Source organism: Sinocyclocheilus grahami, unplaced genomic scaffold (assembly GCF_001515645.1).
Source record: "Sinocyclocheilus grahami isolate Dianchi unplaced genomic scaffold, SAMN03320097.WGS_v1.1 scaffold178.1, whole genome shotgun sequence".
In the NCBI taxonomy this organism is placed as follows: Eukaryota; Metazoa; Chordata; class Actinopteri; order Cypriniformes; family Cyprinidae; genus Sinocyclocheilus; species Sinocyclocheilus grahami.
The window spans coordinates 2,778,766-2,795,559 of NW_015505357.1; the positions used below are offsets into that span (position 1 = coordinate 2,778,766).

The 16,794-nt window shown below is 37.9% G+C and overlaps 1 protein-coding gene across 1 annotated transcript in view; it reads left to right on the top strand.

Moving 5' to 3' along the window:
* Window positions 1–473: 473 nt before the first annotated feature.
* LOC107594022 (general receptor for phosphoinositides 1-associated scaffold protein-like) overlaps window positions 474–16,794 on the top strand; it is a 19,257-nt gene continuing 2,936 nt past the window's right edge. Inside the window, exons 1-8 of the mRNA XM_016283949.1 lie at window positions 474–601; window positions 1,503–1,768; window positions 5,291–5,343; window positions 6,330–6,384; window positions 11,573–11,675; window positions 13,614–13,707; window positions 14,444–14,510; window positions 15,565–15,631. Coding sequence (XP_016139435.1) covers window positions 1,556–1,768; window positions 5,291–5,343; window positions 6,330–6,384; window positions 11,573–11,675; window positions 13,614–13,707; window positions 14,444–14,510; window positions 15,565–15,631 — 652 coding nt within the window. The 5' untranslated portion in view covers window positions 474–601; window positions 1,503–1,555. The remainder of the gene's footprint in view (window positions 602–1,502; window positions 1,769–5,290; window positions 5,344–6,329; window positions 6,385–11,572; window positions 11,676–13,613; window positions 13,708–14,443; window positions 14,511–15,564; window positions 15,632–16,794) is intronic.

The following is a 16,794-nucleotide window of genomic DNA, read 5'->3' on the forward strand; positions in this document are numbered from 1 at the left end:
TCTCTGCAACAATCCAAAAAAGAGAAACTAAATAAAGTTCAGGATTGACTAATATTAATGCAAATTATAATTAGCTTAAATACTACTACTACTAATAATAATAATAATACATTATTACAAACGTACATCGTGACGTGTTACAGTCTATGGTTAAGAATCTCTTTTCGAAACCGTTTATTAACGAACTGTTCTAAAGAACCGATTCGCTGAAATGAGTCAATCTTGCCCTCACTGGTACAAACATTGTTGACCATGGCAGTCGAACACATAAAACTATAGCATTAGTACTTTTTGTAAGTAACCATTGATAATAGTGTCTACTAAATAATGCTATGTATAATCCTGTAACACAGTTTCAGTGGTCTTCAATGTTGGGTCGTGCCAAAACATCGCTTCTGTGCATGACGACCAATCGCATCGCGCCAATTGTGTGGCCCCGCCCCCTTTTCAAGTATTTCCTTCACATGTGCGTTTCTAACGCGACGAGTCTGTCCGCAGATGCTGCTGCTGAAACTGAGCTAGAGCTGGGGATTATTGCACAAGTCAGAGTGCTGGCTGGCGGCGAGTGGGTGGCTTTTCACCCACACTCAGTACTTTTCATCTCTCGCTCTTCTTTCATATACTGTTGCTTTACTTTCACCATGACATAAGCTAACGATGTCTTGATTCTGATTCGTGGATGAATTGTTCTTTAGAGCCGAATCTGTTCAAAGAGTCGGTTCACAAAACGACAACGTGGTTTCATTGAGTCAGTGAACCACTGAATGGTGTGGCTAAAAGTTACTTTCATATCCAAACCTGTTTTTATACAGTCTATGATCCTAACACTAGAAATATAACGAATGTACCTGAAATATGTTTATTCAAGTTTGATCAACTCGCATACAAAATCTCTGCAAAATCTCTGCAACAATCCAAAAAAGAGAAACTAAATAAAGTTCAGGATTGACTAATATTAATGCAAATTATAATTAGCTTAAATACTACTACTACTACTAATAATAATAATACATTATTACAAACGTACATCGTGACGTGTTACAGTCTATGGTTAAGAATCTCTTTTCGAAACCGTTTATTAACGAACTGTTCTAAAGAACCGATTCGCTGAAATGAGTCAATCTTGCCCTCACTGGTACAAACATTGTTGACCATGGCAGTCGAACACATAAAACTATAGCATTAGTACTTTTTGTAAGTAACCATTGATAATAGTGTCTACTAAATAATGCTATGTATAATCCTGTAACACAGTTTCAGTGGTCTTCAATGTTGGGTCGTGCCAAAACATCGCTTCTGTGCATGACGACCAATCGCATCGCGCCAATTGTGTGGCCCCGCCCCCTTTTCAAGTATTTCCTTCACATGTGCGTTTCTAACGCGACGAGTCTGTCCGCAGATGCTGCTGCTGAAACTGAGCTAGAGCTGGGGATTATTGCACAAGTCAGAGTGCTGGCTAGCGGCGAGTGGGTGGCTTTTCACCCACACTCAGTACTTTTCATCTCTCGCTCTTCTTTCATATACTGTTGCTTTCTTATTGAGTGACACGCGGACTATGAAAAATATGACTTTCCGACGCGTAAAGAAGCTGAACTCAAACAAGCCGGACAGCGGGTCGCTGTGTCACGACAGTGGGGAGATCTACTTTACGTCTTCCAAATCGGACAGCTGTGGGACTGTGGATCGTGGACCCTCAAACTCCACTGAGGTTTATAATTATAAGACCCTCGCTTACTCTGGAGGGACCCTACCAAGGAACTTCAAAAAGGTTAGAGCATTTCATTTGAAACTCGAGATCGAGTTTGCTGTATTAACGTTACCATGGCGAAATATTAATACATTTAGTTATACATTTTCAGTACATGTGATAATATTGATCTACTTTTGATTCCCATCTGGAGAAAAAGAAAAAGTTAAAGTCCAGCCAAAGATAATTTACTGGTCAACCAACCCATGATCAAAAAGGTGTTTAGGATAGTTTTAAATGCACTTTTCAGATAGTCAGGTTGGGAGACCATCTAAAACCAGATAAGACCAACAAACCATCCTAGGCTGTTTTTAGAGCAATATTGGCAAGTTATCACTATAGCCGGATGTTGAGTGCACATGCTTATTTAGAAAATCCTGATCCTGAATAATCATATACCATCTTAAACTGGTGTTAGCTGGTCTCCCAAACCATGGGAGACCAGCTAAGACCAGCAAACCAGTTTTTTCTTCAGCAAGGTTGAGCTGTAGTTTCCGCAGCGTGTTACCAAGTTAAAATTGAACTCTCACTTCATCACATATACTAATATCAGCTACTGGAGTCAAAGCTTTAGAAGTTATATTACACGTTTACCTCCTTTATATCTGCCCTCTATGCATCAACATCTTGAATAAATTGTTTGGGGTTGTCTGGTCTTAATTAAGCACAGAAATAACAGTCCTGTGATGAGTTTGCTTTAATTAGAACCAGCAGTTGCATGCAACACTCAAGTTTGATTAGTTTGATGGCACACAAGTTGAGCTCCACCTCTCTTAATAACTTTTATATGCCACCATTATTGGATGTAACTTTATAAGAGAGTGTTTCTCAAACCTGGTCTTGGAGTAGCCTTGAACTGGACATTTTGGATGTTTCTCTTATTAACACACCTGATCCACATCATCAGCTCATTGTTTGATGTTCTGAACTGGGTATGAGACATTCCAAATGTGCAAAACTCAAGTACTCCAGGATTAAGAACCACTGTTGCATGGGACTATAGGGTAGCTAGACTCAATTAGGTAGTCAATTAGACTGATGTTCCTGATTGAATGGCTCAAGCAGTTGTCACACCTAGTGTGCATCTGTGACCATCAGCATGTGACGGTTCCTCTGAAGAAGCTCATTTGGATGTATGCGTGTGAGCAGTCATGCAAAAATTTAGAAGTGGCTACACTTGTTCATTTCTGCATGACTCTGAATCATTATTTTTCATGCAACACAGGCAATAATTCATATCATGCCACAAAAAGTAGAGATTGACAAATTTTCATACAACTTTTACTACTGTTCAGTAGTTAAATTACTTATATTATTTGTTGTTTGCATACATTTTCACAAGGTCAAAGGTTGCATGCAAATTTTTTTTTTTTTTTTTTTTTTTATAGGAAGCAAGTAGCCGCCATTCATTATCAGATGAGAAATTTTTAACATAAGCTAAACTTTATTAAAACACTATTATTATTATTAGTAGTAGCAGTATATTAACAATAATAAATAGAAAAGGCATTTTCATATAAATTATAAAAACTTTTATTATTATCAACAGTATTTCAAATTAGTTTTTAATTTACATATCTAATAATAATAATGTTTACATATCTGAAAATGTTTATTGTAATAGCTGCATATATGAGATAGACAATGTCTAGCCCAAAGTCTCCCACACTTCTTTCCAAATCCAAAGAGAGGCATTAATCTGCTGGTCAATTCTACAATGTACCTCTCTTTGGCAAAAGCAGTTGCTCTTGGGTTTTGACCATACAGATGTGAGCCTGCTTGGTTCTGGCCCTTGGGTTTAGACACACTGAAGTGTGTTTCATGGTCACTCATGGTGTAAAGTGTTTCCTGGTGTCTTTGGACCACCCACACGCAGGTCTGACTCCACCGACTCTTTTGAGTAACTGTAAACGGCTCATATGTGTCCCTGCTGAATTCTGGGCCTGCTCTTTTACAGTCCACCTCCTGTGTGGCCAGCCGAGCCATTTTATAGATCCTGACCAAGTGTCCGGGGCAGTGAAGCCCCCTCCAGATTGTCTATCTATAACCTTTGTGGTGTGGAACTGAATTTACTGCAGAATTGAAAAGGCCTGAGTGACCAGGGGTCAGTGCATTTGTGTTGGTGACCGTGTAATGAAATAGCTTTTGAAATTCAAATAGGTCTGATATGATCTCAGTATTTCCCGGTAACTGTCAGGTGACAATCAAAACTACATCTAGTATGTATTATGAGTATGACTCTGATATTCTTAAATATCTCATCCAGAAACGACAATACTGTAATTTATTTACCCTTTACTCTTCTTCTATCTCAGTGTTTTGTTTTAGTTTGTTTTCGTTTAGTTTTAATTTTAATGTTTTTAGTATTTCATTTTTTGTTTTGTTGTAGTTTCGGTTCTCTGTTTTTGTTTAATGTTTTTATCCATGCATTGAAAGTCAATGAAATCCAATGTTTTGTCATTGAGGGTGAGTAGGCTAAATGATGACAGTGTTTTCATTTTTGGGTGGACTATCCCTTTAAGACCATGTTGCTGTGTACAAATAGAAGTCTTTTAGATGGTGGGAAAAATATTATAATTATATGAATTATGGCAGAATGACCGCAATTTTTGCCATTCAAACACAATGGCTCCTTGACACCTGGTTTACTCAAAACTAGCCTGCAACATTTAAATGTTGTATTTTAATTTGTGGAAATTAAACAAAGCTTACTCGCAGTGGAGTACTACACGGCAAGTTTTTGGATTGCAGGGCAGGTTTATGAACAGCTCTCTGTATCTGGACTCCTACACTTTGCGTGAACGCCGGACCACAACAGGGTATTGTGCGGCCGAGAACTTTGCTACCCCATCCAACTGGCCCAGAGGGACCCTCTTAGTTACATGGAAATAAATGAAGTCTTTGAGGGGGACCCTACGACAATTCTCAAAGTGTATGAAAATAAAGAAAGGCAACGTTTTACTAGCTTTAGAGGGTTCGTGCACAAAGTGCACTTTGTGGGAAGCTGAAGATGTTGGGGTTGAGGTACAGCCCGATTGAATGGGCGTCTGTAAGAGCGGGCGTAATATGAATGAATTCTTATGTCTGTTGCGCAGTTTGGGTTGGGTTTGCAACGTTATCAGCCAGATCATCAGTGCTGTTATAACACATGACAGAACTTGTATTCTCCAACCTGGCTGCATCTTAGATCTCCTTGTGATAATTTCAGAGACGCTTACAGCGATAAGTTTACCTAGTCTGGAGATAAAATAAGATCAGAAACCAAACCAGAGAAAACTGCAATAGAAACGGTTAAGTGAAAGAGGCAGGCAAACATGCATTTCTAGTTATATCTGCGCTTGTCGTCCGAACTGTTAAACAGCATGAAATGAACACGTTGCACAGTTTACAACTCAGACTTTGGGAAAAGACCTGTTGATCAGGAGGGGATTTCTAAGTGCACAAGGGCAGATATGATGTGGCCAAAATTCACAGACACTCATTTTATTCCTCTCTTGTTTTCTTTCCATTTTCCCCTTCATCTCTCTTCATCTTGCTAAACAGAATGGTGGGCTGCAAAAGTGGAAGCCCCTTTCACACTCTCCAGAACCACAAAGGTAAGATTGCCCCTGCTTGTTCTCCACCTACACAGATTTGATTGGTGTTTGCATGCGTCATTGTTACTTCCTTAAAAAACATTCTATTTATTGTGACAGTTATGAAAACGTCAGACCCTAGTCATTCACGCTTTTTCCAAGGTGTCATGGAATTTATTTATATGGATTTATATAAAATGGCCTTTTTGGAGGACAGAATGATTGCAGTGAGGCCTGAATGAGCCTGTGAATAAAAAGGGAGTGCAATTAGGATCGGCCAGATGGTCAGATAAGATCTTTCTTCACTGTATGCATCTCTTTATTGTTTAGTATATGCGTATGCATAATTCATGATTGCCTAATGATGTATGAGTGCTTTCAGAAACACAGGACTCTTGTCATGTCATGGTATTCATAATAGACACGTTTGAATCCAGAGATAGCTCAGTTGACTACAGTAGTCAACATTTGAAGTGGATCAAAGACAAGAACGCATTTTGGTTTTAGGACAACTTTGATGAAAGGTTTTGATCCACTTCAAATGTTGTCTAGTGTAGACAACTACTATTATCCCAACAGAAGTCATCTCCAGTTCAAGATGCACCTATGTGATAGTCATTCATGCCCTGGGGCCGTTGTAATTGAGAACTGTAAAAACACAGACTGTATAACAGTATGAAACCGAAAGCTCACTGAAAACATAGTTTGAAAATGAGCTGTTCTTCAGATGTCACACCCAGAGTCTTTTTTACTTTTTGATCTTTTTCAAACATTTCCCATTACGCCACACAGACGTATCCTCCAAACAGCAGTATTATGCGGTTGATTATGCGTTTCCTCTGTGTTTCTTTCATCATCCATGTTCCTGTAAGCATTGACCATCAGTCAAGTTCATAGATTGAGACAAAACCATTCAGAACGACACTTTACTAAGACCGTCTCTGTGCAGCTGCCCTTTGTTTTGATCATATTAACAGAATACCCTCAATTTAGTTTTTTCCTTTCAGGAAAACGGTGATCCTGATGAAGAAAGAGGAGGATTCCTTTGGCTTTGAGATCCAGGTAAGAGGGATTTAAAACTCTTTGAATTCATTCATGGTGGTAAATGTAAAACCTTTCTAAGGTGGCTTGTACATGTGGGTGAGCCGCTCATAATTAAATCAAAGTAAGACTTTGGATGAAGGATCCATTCATGGTTATATAGCGGTTATGTTTAGTCGATGACACCAGTGTTTATTTGACCTCATTTTGACTGAAACAAGTATTAGCTAAGATTTATCCATGTGTAATCCAGTTGTAGTTGTGACATAATCAAAAATCCCTCTTAGTATGAGAACCTGCTTGTTTTCTCTGTAATTTGTTCTTCACAGTGTATACTTTATCAAAGTCTGGTTCCTCAATGTGGAACCGATTATGAACTCTGCATTTGTAATTATTTATCCCTGTTCAAAGCAGTATGTCATTTGTTTTGACATATGTACCAGATAGCTAGTTTATATTTAGTAATGTATAATGGTTCAGATGCAGGATGGAGGACCCCTCCTTTCCTGCCTTGTCCTCTAGTACAGGACATGACATCAATTTTCTGTCACATGAGAGGCAACATATCAAGAAACGAATTGTTTTCTAGGATGGTGTGCTGTAGACAACATTATTTTCAGAGTCTCTTTGCAGCGGGGATACGGTTGGCCTTATCCACTATGTAAATATGTCTGTACTTTGCATCTCCTGAGGCGCTCAGTGTCTCAGAGATTCGCGTAAGCGGTTGGAGTGTGTGGGAAGAGGAAGGAAACGGATGATTCCAAACATTTGAAACTACTTTACAAATGATTCACGTTTCAGAGATGTTTGTAAAATTGCATGTTTATTGGGAGTTCAGGCCATACAATATTGCAATGGGTATTTAACACTATAGAGGTTTTTCTTAAAGGGACAGTTAACCCAAAAAGAGTTAATTTTCTCACCCTCATAATATTTGAAACTGTATGACTTTTTCTGTCTTTTTAGTTTAATTTAAATTTAATTGATCAAGCAAGATTTTTAATTGAATATCCACTGAAATTGCTGTATGTTCCTCACACAAACTTGACTGAAGGAATGTCTTTAGAAGGTTTATAATATAGCACACAAGTAATATTAGGGCCTTTCGCACCGCGGGAACCTTTTCATAGTACCAGAACGAATTCTGGAGCTACCCACATTTTGACATTTTCGCACCGCCGGAACTGGGTGCGATTTCTTATTTTTATTTGAAGTACCTGACTGCCTTTTTCGAGAACCAAATTAGCTCCTACTCCAGAGCAGGGTCTAACCAGCACAATCGGTACTACCCGTGACGCAAGTAGACATTGATTGGCCAAACGCGTATGAAAACGCCCTCACCCGCCATGATTTAAAACGCTGTGTAAACATTGTGTCAACTTATTTCGCAAGTATGGAGAACAGCGATAGATGGACGGACACTGAAGTGCAGGCACTTGTAGCAAATGTAGCACTGCCAGTTGACGGTGGAGATTCTTAGTCCTCCTTTCCGTTCTTTCAATCGCTTTACGTATACGTTGACATTTCAATTCAATTTTATTTGTACAGTGCTTTTCACGATACAAATCATTGCAAAGCAACTTTACAGCAAATTAAGTTTCTACAATATTTAGTGGTAGCTTAATAGTGGTGACTGTCAGTTAATGTACATATGGCAGAAATGTACAGAAAAATCAATTAAAGACGTAATCAAACAGACGATGAACACTATTAACAGCAATTATTATATGATGCAATCAAACTTATAGCAAAATGTGGTAGTTCTATATGTTGTTTCAGGGTTGGCATCATCTGAGGGGTTGGCATCATCTTTTCTCAGGTGTTCTGGATCCAGACTGAAGCTTGTATAAATCCTAGTTACCCGTGGCAAAAACAGAGAAACAAATAGAGACATAATTAGCGTAGCTGCTGTTCCAACCAAGCAAAACTGATTTGTTTAATGCATGAACTAGCTTTTCTGCATCAGAAACGGGTAACATGTTTCGTAACTTGCCAATATTTCTAAGATTGAAGAATGCTGTTTTTGTAACATTTGATGATTTTCAAAAGACAAGTTGCTAGCTAATATAACACCCAGATTTTTGACTGTAGAGGACGTAACAGTACACCCGTCTAGTTGCAAATTGTAATCCAAGAGATTCGGTGTACTGTCTTTTGGTCCAATAAGTAATATCTCTGTCTTATCCTAATTTAATAGGAGAAAATTATTGGTCATCCAATCTTTTACATTTTTAACACACTCTGTTAGCTTAGATGATTTAGAAGTTTCGTCTGGTCTTGTTGAGATATATAGTTGAGTATCATCAGCATAACAGTGGAAACTAATCCCTTATTTTCTAATAATATTACCAAGGGGCAACATGTATATCGAAAATAGCAGAGGACCTAGGATAGATCCTTGTGGCACTCCATATTTTACTGGTGATAATTGAGATGACTCCCCATTTAAATGAACAAAATGGTAGCGATCGGAGGGGTAGGATCTAAAACATCTTAAACCCTGCCCTTGAATACCTATATAGTTTTGTAATCGATCTATGAGTATGTCATGATCTATAGTGTCGAATGCAGCACTAAGATCAAGTAAAACTAGCAATGAGATACAGCCTTGGTCTGACGCAAGAAGCAAGTCATTTGTAATTTTAACAAGTGCAGTTTCTGTGCTATGGTGGGTTAGGGTTTCTTCATAGAGATCTTTTTTTTGCAGGAAGGAGCACAGTTGAGCTGACAACTTTTTCTAAAATTTTAGACATAAAAGGAAGATTTGAGATGGGTCTGTAATTTGCCAGTTCACTAGAATCTAGTTGTGGTTTCTTTATAAGAGGCTTAATAACCGCCAGCTTGAATGGTTTTGGGATGTGACCTAAAGACAACGACAAGTTAATAATATTGAGAAGCGGTTCTTCTGCTACAGGTAACAACTCTTTCAGTAATTTAGTGGGTACAGGATCTAACAGGCATGTTGTTGGAAGTGATAAGTTTATTTAGCTCTTCCTGTCCTATAGTTGTAAAGCACTGCATTTTATCTTTTGGTGCGATGAATGAAGTTGAAGTATTATACGCTATAGAATCTACATTTGCTATTGTATTTCTGATGTTATCTATTTTATCAGTGAAGAAATTCATAAAGTCATTACTATTAAACTGTGCGGGAATATTTAGATTGGGTGGCATCTGGTTATTTGTTAATCTAGCCACTGTGCTAAATAAAAACCTAGGATTGTTTTGGTTATTTTCTATGAGTTTGTTATTGAACGCCGCACACAAATGACGTCGCTGTCGACCGGCTAGCGTCACTTCCTAGTACACACTGAATGCAACCCTTTAAATGGTACTGGGAAATAGTTCGCGCAAAATCATCCCAGTACTTTAGTACTGTACATTTAATTCGGGAACTAAAGCGGTGTGAAAGGCCCTATTAACTGCTTTTTGGTGCTTTTTTTTGGCAACTGACAGCCCCAGTCCCCATTCACTTTCATTGTAATGTTAAAGAGCAGCGTGATCATTCTTTGAAACATCTCTTTTTGTGCTCTACTGAATGATGTCAGTCATTGAGGTTTGTAACAACACAAGGGTGAGTAAATGATGACCGAACAGTCATTTTTGAGTAAACTATTCCTTTAAGACCGCCTTTTATGAAGAGTCACCCAAAGTTTAGTCAGATTCACCTTTTCTGTTAGACAGAATGAGGTTTAACAGTATCCTCAGCTTACGAAGCTGTTAACCTCAACAACAGCCTTGGGTTTCTGCATGGGAAGCGAGCAGCAACATCAGTCATCCTCAAAGCTTTTGAAATAAGGCGTTCCTACACATGTTATACTCTCAAGAAATTGTCATTCATTGTGAAAGTGAACATCGTGAGAGCATCTTGGAGCCACAGCGTGTTTCTGTGGTGACTGATGAAAACATTGTGCGCCATTGCAAACATTTGGGCTCCACGCACGTCAGGAAACTAACAGCAAAGTCAGATGCTCATTTGAATCTGCACACATCCATGAACCAAAGTACCACTGATACCAAAGGCACCAACATGCAAATATCAGCATGTGCGTTTCGACATGAGCTACTGATTACAGTTATAATGGAAACAGAAGCTGATGTTTTGCATATCGAGTCTCACTAAGTCTCTTCCTGTTCTGTTTTAAACTTCTCTTGCTGTGTAGAATTGCATGGTGTTTTTAACTCTTAGAATTCATTCTCTGAAATATCTCACACCACTATGATTTGTTCGAGCCTCTTTATATCCATAACCATTTACACAGACATCCAGATGCTAGTCTTCAGCTGGCCTAAGTTGTTTTATTGTAAAGTGGAGAAACTGCGTGGCGTGACTTACCTTTTATTGCTACTATTAAAATTACTTATTTTTTACCTAATTGACTATTTAAATGTTATGTTATATTATCCATCCATATTGCAAACTGCATGTATAGAGTAGCTGATATTTTGTATTAATTTTCATTATATTATATTACTCATCATCCATCCATTCAACGCTATAATATACTATATTACATTATCTATCCATTTTGCAAACTGCTTGTTCCATGTAGAGTCACTGATATGATATTATCCATCCGACCAACTTATATAAAATAATATATTCAAAGTAAACGTAACTTTCTTCACTTCTGAAAAACGTAATATTTTGACTGAATTTAATTTTAATTTTTTTTTTGGAAATCGCCACATTACAGAAGTAAAACTGGTTTTGACACCAAGTAAACTGGCTGTATCTTTTGCTCACTCTCATGGTGCTGAAATGTAAACTGCTGAATAGCCACATTTTTGTAAGCCTCAGCCAGATGGCTTTAGTGGTGATGAACTGCATTTACAGTTCAAACGTCGAAACAAAATTGGCCCAGTTTCGGTGTGGCTTGTTTATCAAAGATGTTTGCATGCGAGTCAACCACCTGGAGCCATCCCTCACGTTCAGCATCCTTCAAGCCATTGAGTCTGTCAGTCAGTCTTTGTGAAGCCGTGCAGGTCAACATTCTCGTCATTGAGCGCAGTATGGTGTTAATCCACTGTGGAAACCCAATCAGACCTGATTTAGCAATGCTACGTCGAACAAGAACAATGGCACACCTTGCGAGCGTATGACTCATTTTATTTACTTTAGTATAATGCAGATCTACAAATAACGTTACCCTCTGCAGACAAGACATCTTTGTTTACAGTCTGTGTTTTTTATTGTGTGTGTCTACAGACATATGGGCTGCATCACCAGAGTGAGAACTCAGTGGAGATGTGCACCTTTGTTTGCAAAGTCCACGAAGACAGTCCTGCCCAACTTGCAGGCCTTAAAGTCGGTAAGTGTGCTCACATTAACACCACCCTTTATGTTTGTTCCCGCTCTAAACCAGCATTTGACACAGAGGCTAGAATATTCAGAGTGGTCCTTGGGGTCACAAGGAGTGCGTTACTGTGTTTTAAAGCATAAAGATCTGTTTCATTCATCTAGCTCTTGAATATCCTGTTTTGTTGTAAAATGAGTCTGTGTGAATAGGAGTAATATTTCAGAAGGCTTGCTTTCTCTCTTGAAGATCTCATCAATCTGTCAACCCCATGACAGTTGAGTGGCAGCCCTGCTGTTTAAGCAAGAGCAAATATCACAGAGCAGCACCCACGTAGACTGTGCGTGTATTTTTACTCTTTCAAACTGTAAAACCGGATACTGTCAAGTCACTCTGTGGCTTTTTTTTTTGTGGGTCGTGTTTTTTTTTTTTTTCTTTTCTGAGCAATGTTTCCTTTTTGTTTTAGCAAGTTCTTACTGTACTTGACATAAATATTTTACTTGGTATAAATGAAGAGGAGCTGTTAAATTTGAAGCTTTAAAAATCTAGAAGATCATTTTGAGCCATGGGTTCCCTTGTGAATCTCTAAAAGTGTAAAAAAAAAATTAAGAAGTTTCTTATGGTCACCAAGGCTGCATTTATTTGATCAAAATACAGTAAAAACATTGATGTTATAAAATATAAAATTTTAAAATATCTCTTATGTTTTAATATATTTTTTAATGTAACTTTTCCTGTTTGTTTTTTTTGTTTTACCATTTTTGTTCAATTTAATACATCTTTGCTCAAAAGTATTATTTTCTTTCAAAAACAACTTACTAACCACAAATTTTGAATTTGCATTTTGTAGAAGTTTGAGTCCTTGTAGAAACTTGTTAGCAACTTTATTTAGAGTTTCGAGAACAAGTTGACAAGTAGAACAAATGCTTTTCTAAAAATACATCGGTGTCATTGTCCTATAATGCCCTATTCAGGCTTATATGAATTGTTACAACTTGCCAGATATTTTATATGCAGAATCTGCATTCTTTTCTATAATTTCAAAAAGAATAAACAGTTCTGCATCTAAAATACCTGTTTCTCTGTTCTGAGATCAGTTGATCTTCTCCAAAGTCCAAAATATAACAATTACAACTCCTAGATAAACTGATGTCAGATCAGAAGTAAAGAGGAACTCCTACTCTGAGTTGCTGTGTGTGTGTGTGTGTGTGTGTGTGTTGGTTTCGCTTCCTGCATTCCCTGCATGCCTTGCACTGTTGTCGTCTTTGGCCTATCTCTCAAAAGCACATGATCTCATTGTTCTTGGACAAGAAAGCCCAAATCTCTCCAAGGAGAAAAGGAATTGTTTCATTACATATTGATGTGCGCAATCCAGCCCCTCTCCAGCAGATGTGTCCCAAACACTTTAGTGAAATGTCTTCCCAAATCCTCCATGTTGAGTTTTGTAATGGAGAAAAAGTTATTACATGACCTTTTATGTTCATTCATGGTTAAACCTGTATAACTTGTCTTCAGTGGAACAGAAACGGAAATGTTTAGCAGAGTGTTCACGCTGCTCTTTTCCATACAATGAAAGTGGATGGTGCATGCCAAGCTCAAAAAAGGTCAAAACAAGCACCATAAAAGAAGTCAATGCAATTTGTGCATTAAATGTTCAGAAGCCGTTTAATCGGTTTCTGTGAGGAACAGAGTGAAATTGAATGTGATCACTGAAAATGTTTCCTGTGAACTCTTGCGTATCAGCCATGGTCACCGTTCACTTTCATTGTGTGGAAATGGGATCTCACAATAAGTCTTTCCTTTTGTGTTCCTTTGAAGAAAATAGGTCAGGTTTCAAAATACAGGTTTAGGTTGAACTGTCCATTTAAGGCCAAACACAAAAATGTACACAATGTTACTTAATGTCCAATCAGATCTATTCTCAGTTTAACACTGTTTTTCTTGGATTTGTAGGAGACACGATTGCCAGCGTGAATGACACTTCTGTGGAAGGCTTTCGCCATAAAGAAATCGTCCAGCTCATTAAATCATCAGGCAACAGCATTAGGTATGTAGATCTAAATAAGCAAAATTGTCACTCTTTCCTCAAAGTAGAATATAAGCTTTAAAAGTTTCAATTAAAACTAAATTTGTTCCAAGTGTACCTGTGGTCTTTTTTGATTAGCATGAAAAATTAGATCTGCTATTATTTGATTGGAACCACACTCCCCCCCCCCCCCCCCCCCCCCCCCCCCCCCCCCCCCCCCCCCCCCCCCCCCCCCCCCCCCCCCCCCCCCCCCCCCCCCCCCCCCCCCCCCCCCCCCCCCCCCCCCCCCCCCCCCCCCCCCCCCCCCTTTATTTCCTGTTTAATAAAAGATAAAAGGCCAGTGAAAATGAACCTCTATTTATAAAGTGTGGAGAACAGTGATGTGAACCACATGAATGCAAAGAAGTTCATGCCTTCCCTCTCCATGGCTTTTAAACCAGTTATTTCTTTTAAGCATGGGGTTATGCTGTAAATGAGAAAGTTTACAGCAGTCCATTAAAAAGAGGTTCCCGCTTCATATCCATATCACCAATGCCGGTCCTGAAATGATATACATTTGGGGGCTGGGGAGTTTTGTATTACCACTAAGCTCATATTCAGACACGTTGTGGTCTTAAGTCTGTTTTAAAGAGCTATTTGACTTTGTTTAATTGCTGTGTTTAATAGATTGAGGCTTTGAAGTGTAATACCGCACAATATCCACACAATATAGGAAGTGACTTTGTCATGCAATGCTGTGTTTTGTTCCTGTGTCTAGGCTAGAAACCGTCTATAGTGACTCTATACGAAAAGCAGAATTGGAAGCCCGACTGCAGTATCTAAAGGTAAGTCTCTCGGACCACATGTACACCGACATGCTCGAATCGAGCAGCGTGTCCTCTCGTATACGGAGACGTTTACAAGCATTGTAATGTAAGCCCAGCTTTTACACAGCTGCCCCACGCGGGTCTGGCACCGAGCACTAGCGCCGACCACACCTGTTTCCTTTCACAAACCCACCTGTTCCAGTGACAGGCCCGTCTTAATCCTCACATACCACAGTACAGCTGACATGGCGCTGTCCGAAACGAAGCGACATTTTTACATTCCTTATGACATTCTCATATGTGAAAGAAGATGCCTAGGCCATAAAGTTTAAATACAACTATAATACAGTTTCATTTACGTTTTGGCACAAAGGCTTGTTGTTGGCTATTGCTACAAATATACCCGTGCTACTTATGACTGGTTTTGTGGTCCAGGGTCACATTTAAAAACACTAATAATTTAATAACGATGCTAAATTAATTTTTTGCAAACCTTAAAATTAATATCCATTTTTCATAATGTACATTATTATGTTGTGATGCCTAAACTTGATTTTAGAATTTAAAACAATTTATTTTAGTTTAATGTTTTATTTTTCATTTATTTAGACGAAATAGTATAACATTTTAATATTTTCAATTTAACAGTTGTCTGCCATAACATATAAATAATCTTCTCTTTGCTTTATTGTAAAATAGGTGCATCCCTTTTTATTATGAGATTCAGTAAAATAGATAAAAACAGAAGATACCAGAATAAATACAAAAATTAAGTTTATTAGTATCATGACAAAGCAACTTTTTGTTCTTTTCTTCATATTTGGTGAAAATAATTGATAAAAAAAATGGACCCACACAACAAAGAACTGAGTGAACTCACTTTAATGAGTTCAAATTTGGTTTATTGATGCGAGAAGTAGCAATACAGAACTTGAGAACTGTCTGACCTCACTGACCACACACTTCCCTGTTCTCTATGATGATGATGATGATGATGATGGGAAAAAGTAAATGAACAGACTAGTAGAATGACACGTGAAATGACTCTTACTGTGTCTTTTTGTCTCTCCAGCAAACCTTACATGAGAAATGGGATGAATACAGATCTTTAATGGTGCAGGAGCAGCGGCTTGTGCATGGTGAGATTTTAGCACATGATAGCGATTCTTTACTACACCAGGCCTTTGAATGAGCTTGTTTCAATAACGTATAAAGGTTGGCAGCCTGACATTTGCACACTTCTGCATGTATTTGTATCACACAAAACACTTCCTGTTAGCACAATGTTGTGATGGATGACTTGGAGAGTGTGGTAAATAAAGAAAAACCTATTTAGAAGCACATGCTAGTTTTTTCCAGTGTGAGTAAAGATCAAACTAAATGCCTTAGCATACTAACATAATACTTTACTAGCCTGCAGTAGTGTTGTTTTTGGCGGCCTGTTTTAATTTTAGTTTTAGTCTAGTCTTTGTGTGAAGCTGTCATTTTTAGTTTTTATTAGTTTGTCACGTTCATACTCTTTTTAGTCTAGTCAAGTTTTAGTCGACTAAAAGTCTGAGCGTTTTAGTCAATGAAAATTGTATTTTAGTCTCTTTTTAGAAATGCAATTCTATTTAACCCAGTCAATATAGTACAAGTACATAGTAGTATAGACAAAACCAAAATTTTCTTTTAGCCAAACCCATTTCAAACAAGGTTATCTTATTATATTATTGTTACCTTATAGACTCAAAAATACATCCATTCCAGACACGGAAGACGCTCTGATTTGAATTTACAACATTTATTTTACCAACCTAACATGTTAGAAGTACACACACATAAATTTAAATAAAGACGAATCCCGGCTGGCCGGCCATCGGTCCCTTTCTCTGTGTCAGACTTAACTTTGTTTGGTTTTCGTCTTCTAAATCAGTGTTTCCCAACCTTTCTGTAGTAGTGGCACCCTTTGGAAATTAACAAATTTGTGGCACCCTACAAAATGAATTTTGTCACAATATTTTAATTTCTAACTTCGATGTGATAATTTGAAAAGTATAGATATTCGGTACAACGGGGAAGAACTGCAGAATATAATGCCATACAGATATTTTTAATATTATTTTAAAAAATGTGTCTATCAATGGTGGCAATCAGTAGGCTAATTTCTAACGAAGAGACCAATTTATATGACCGATTTTAATGTAGGCTTTTATTCATATGTAAACATTGTGAGAATTATAATGGTAATTAAACAAAGTTTTGCTCACTCAGTGTATTTTTGATTTTACAGCTGGGTAATTTTGTTGCAGTAGCACGAGAT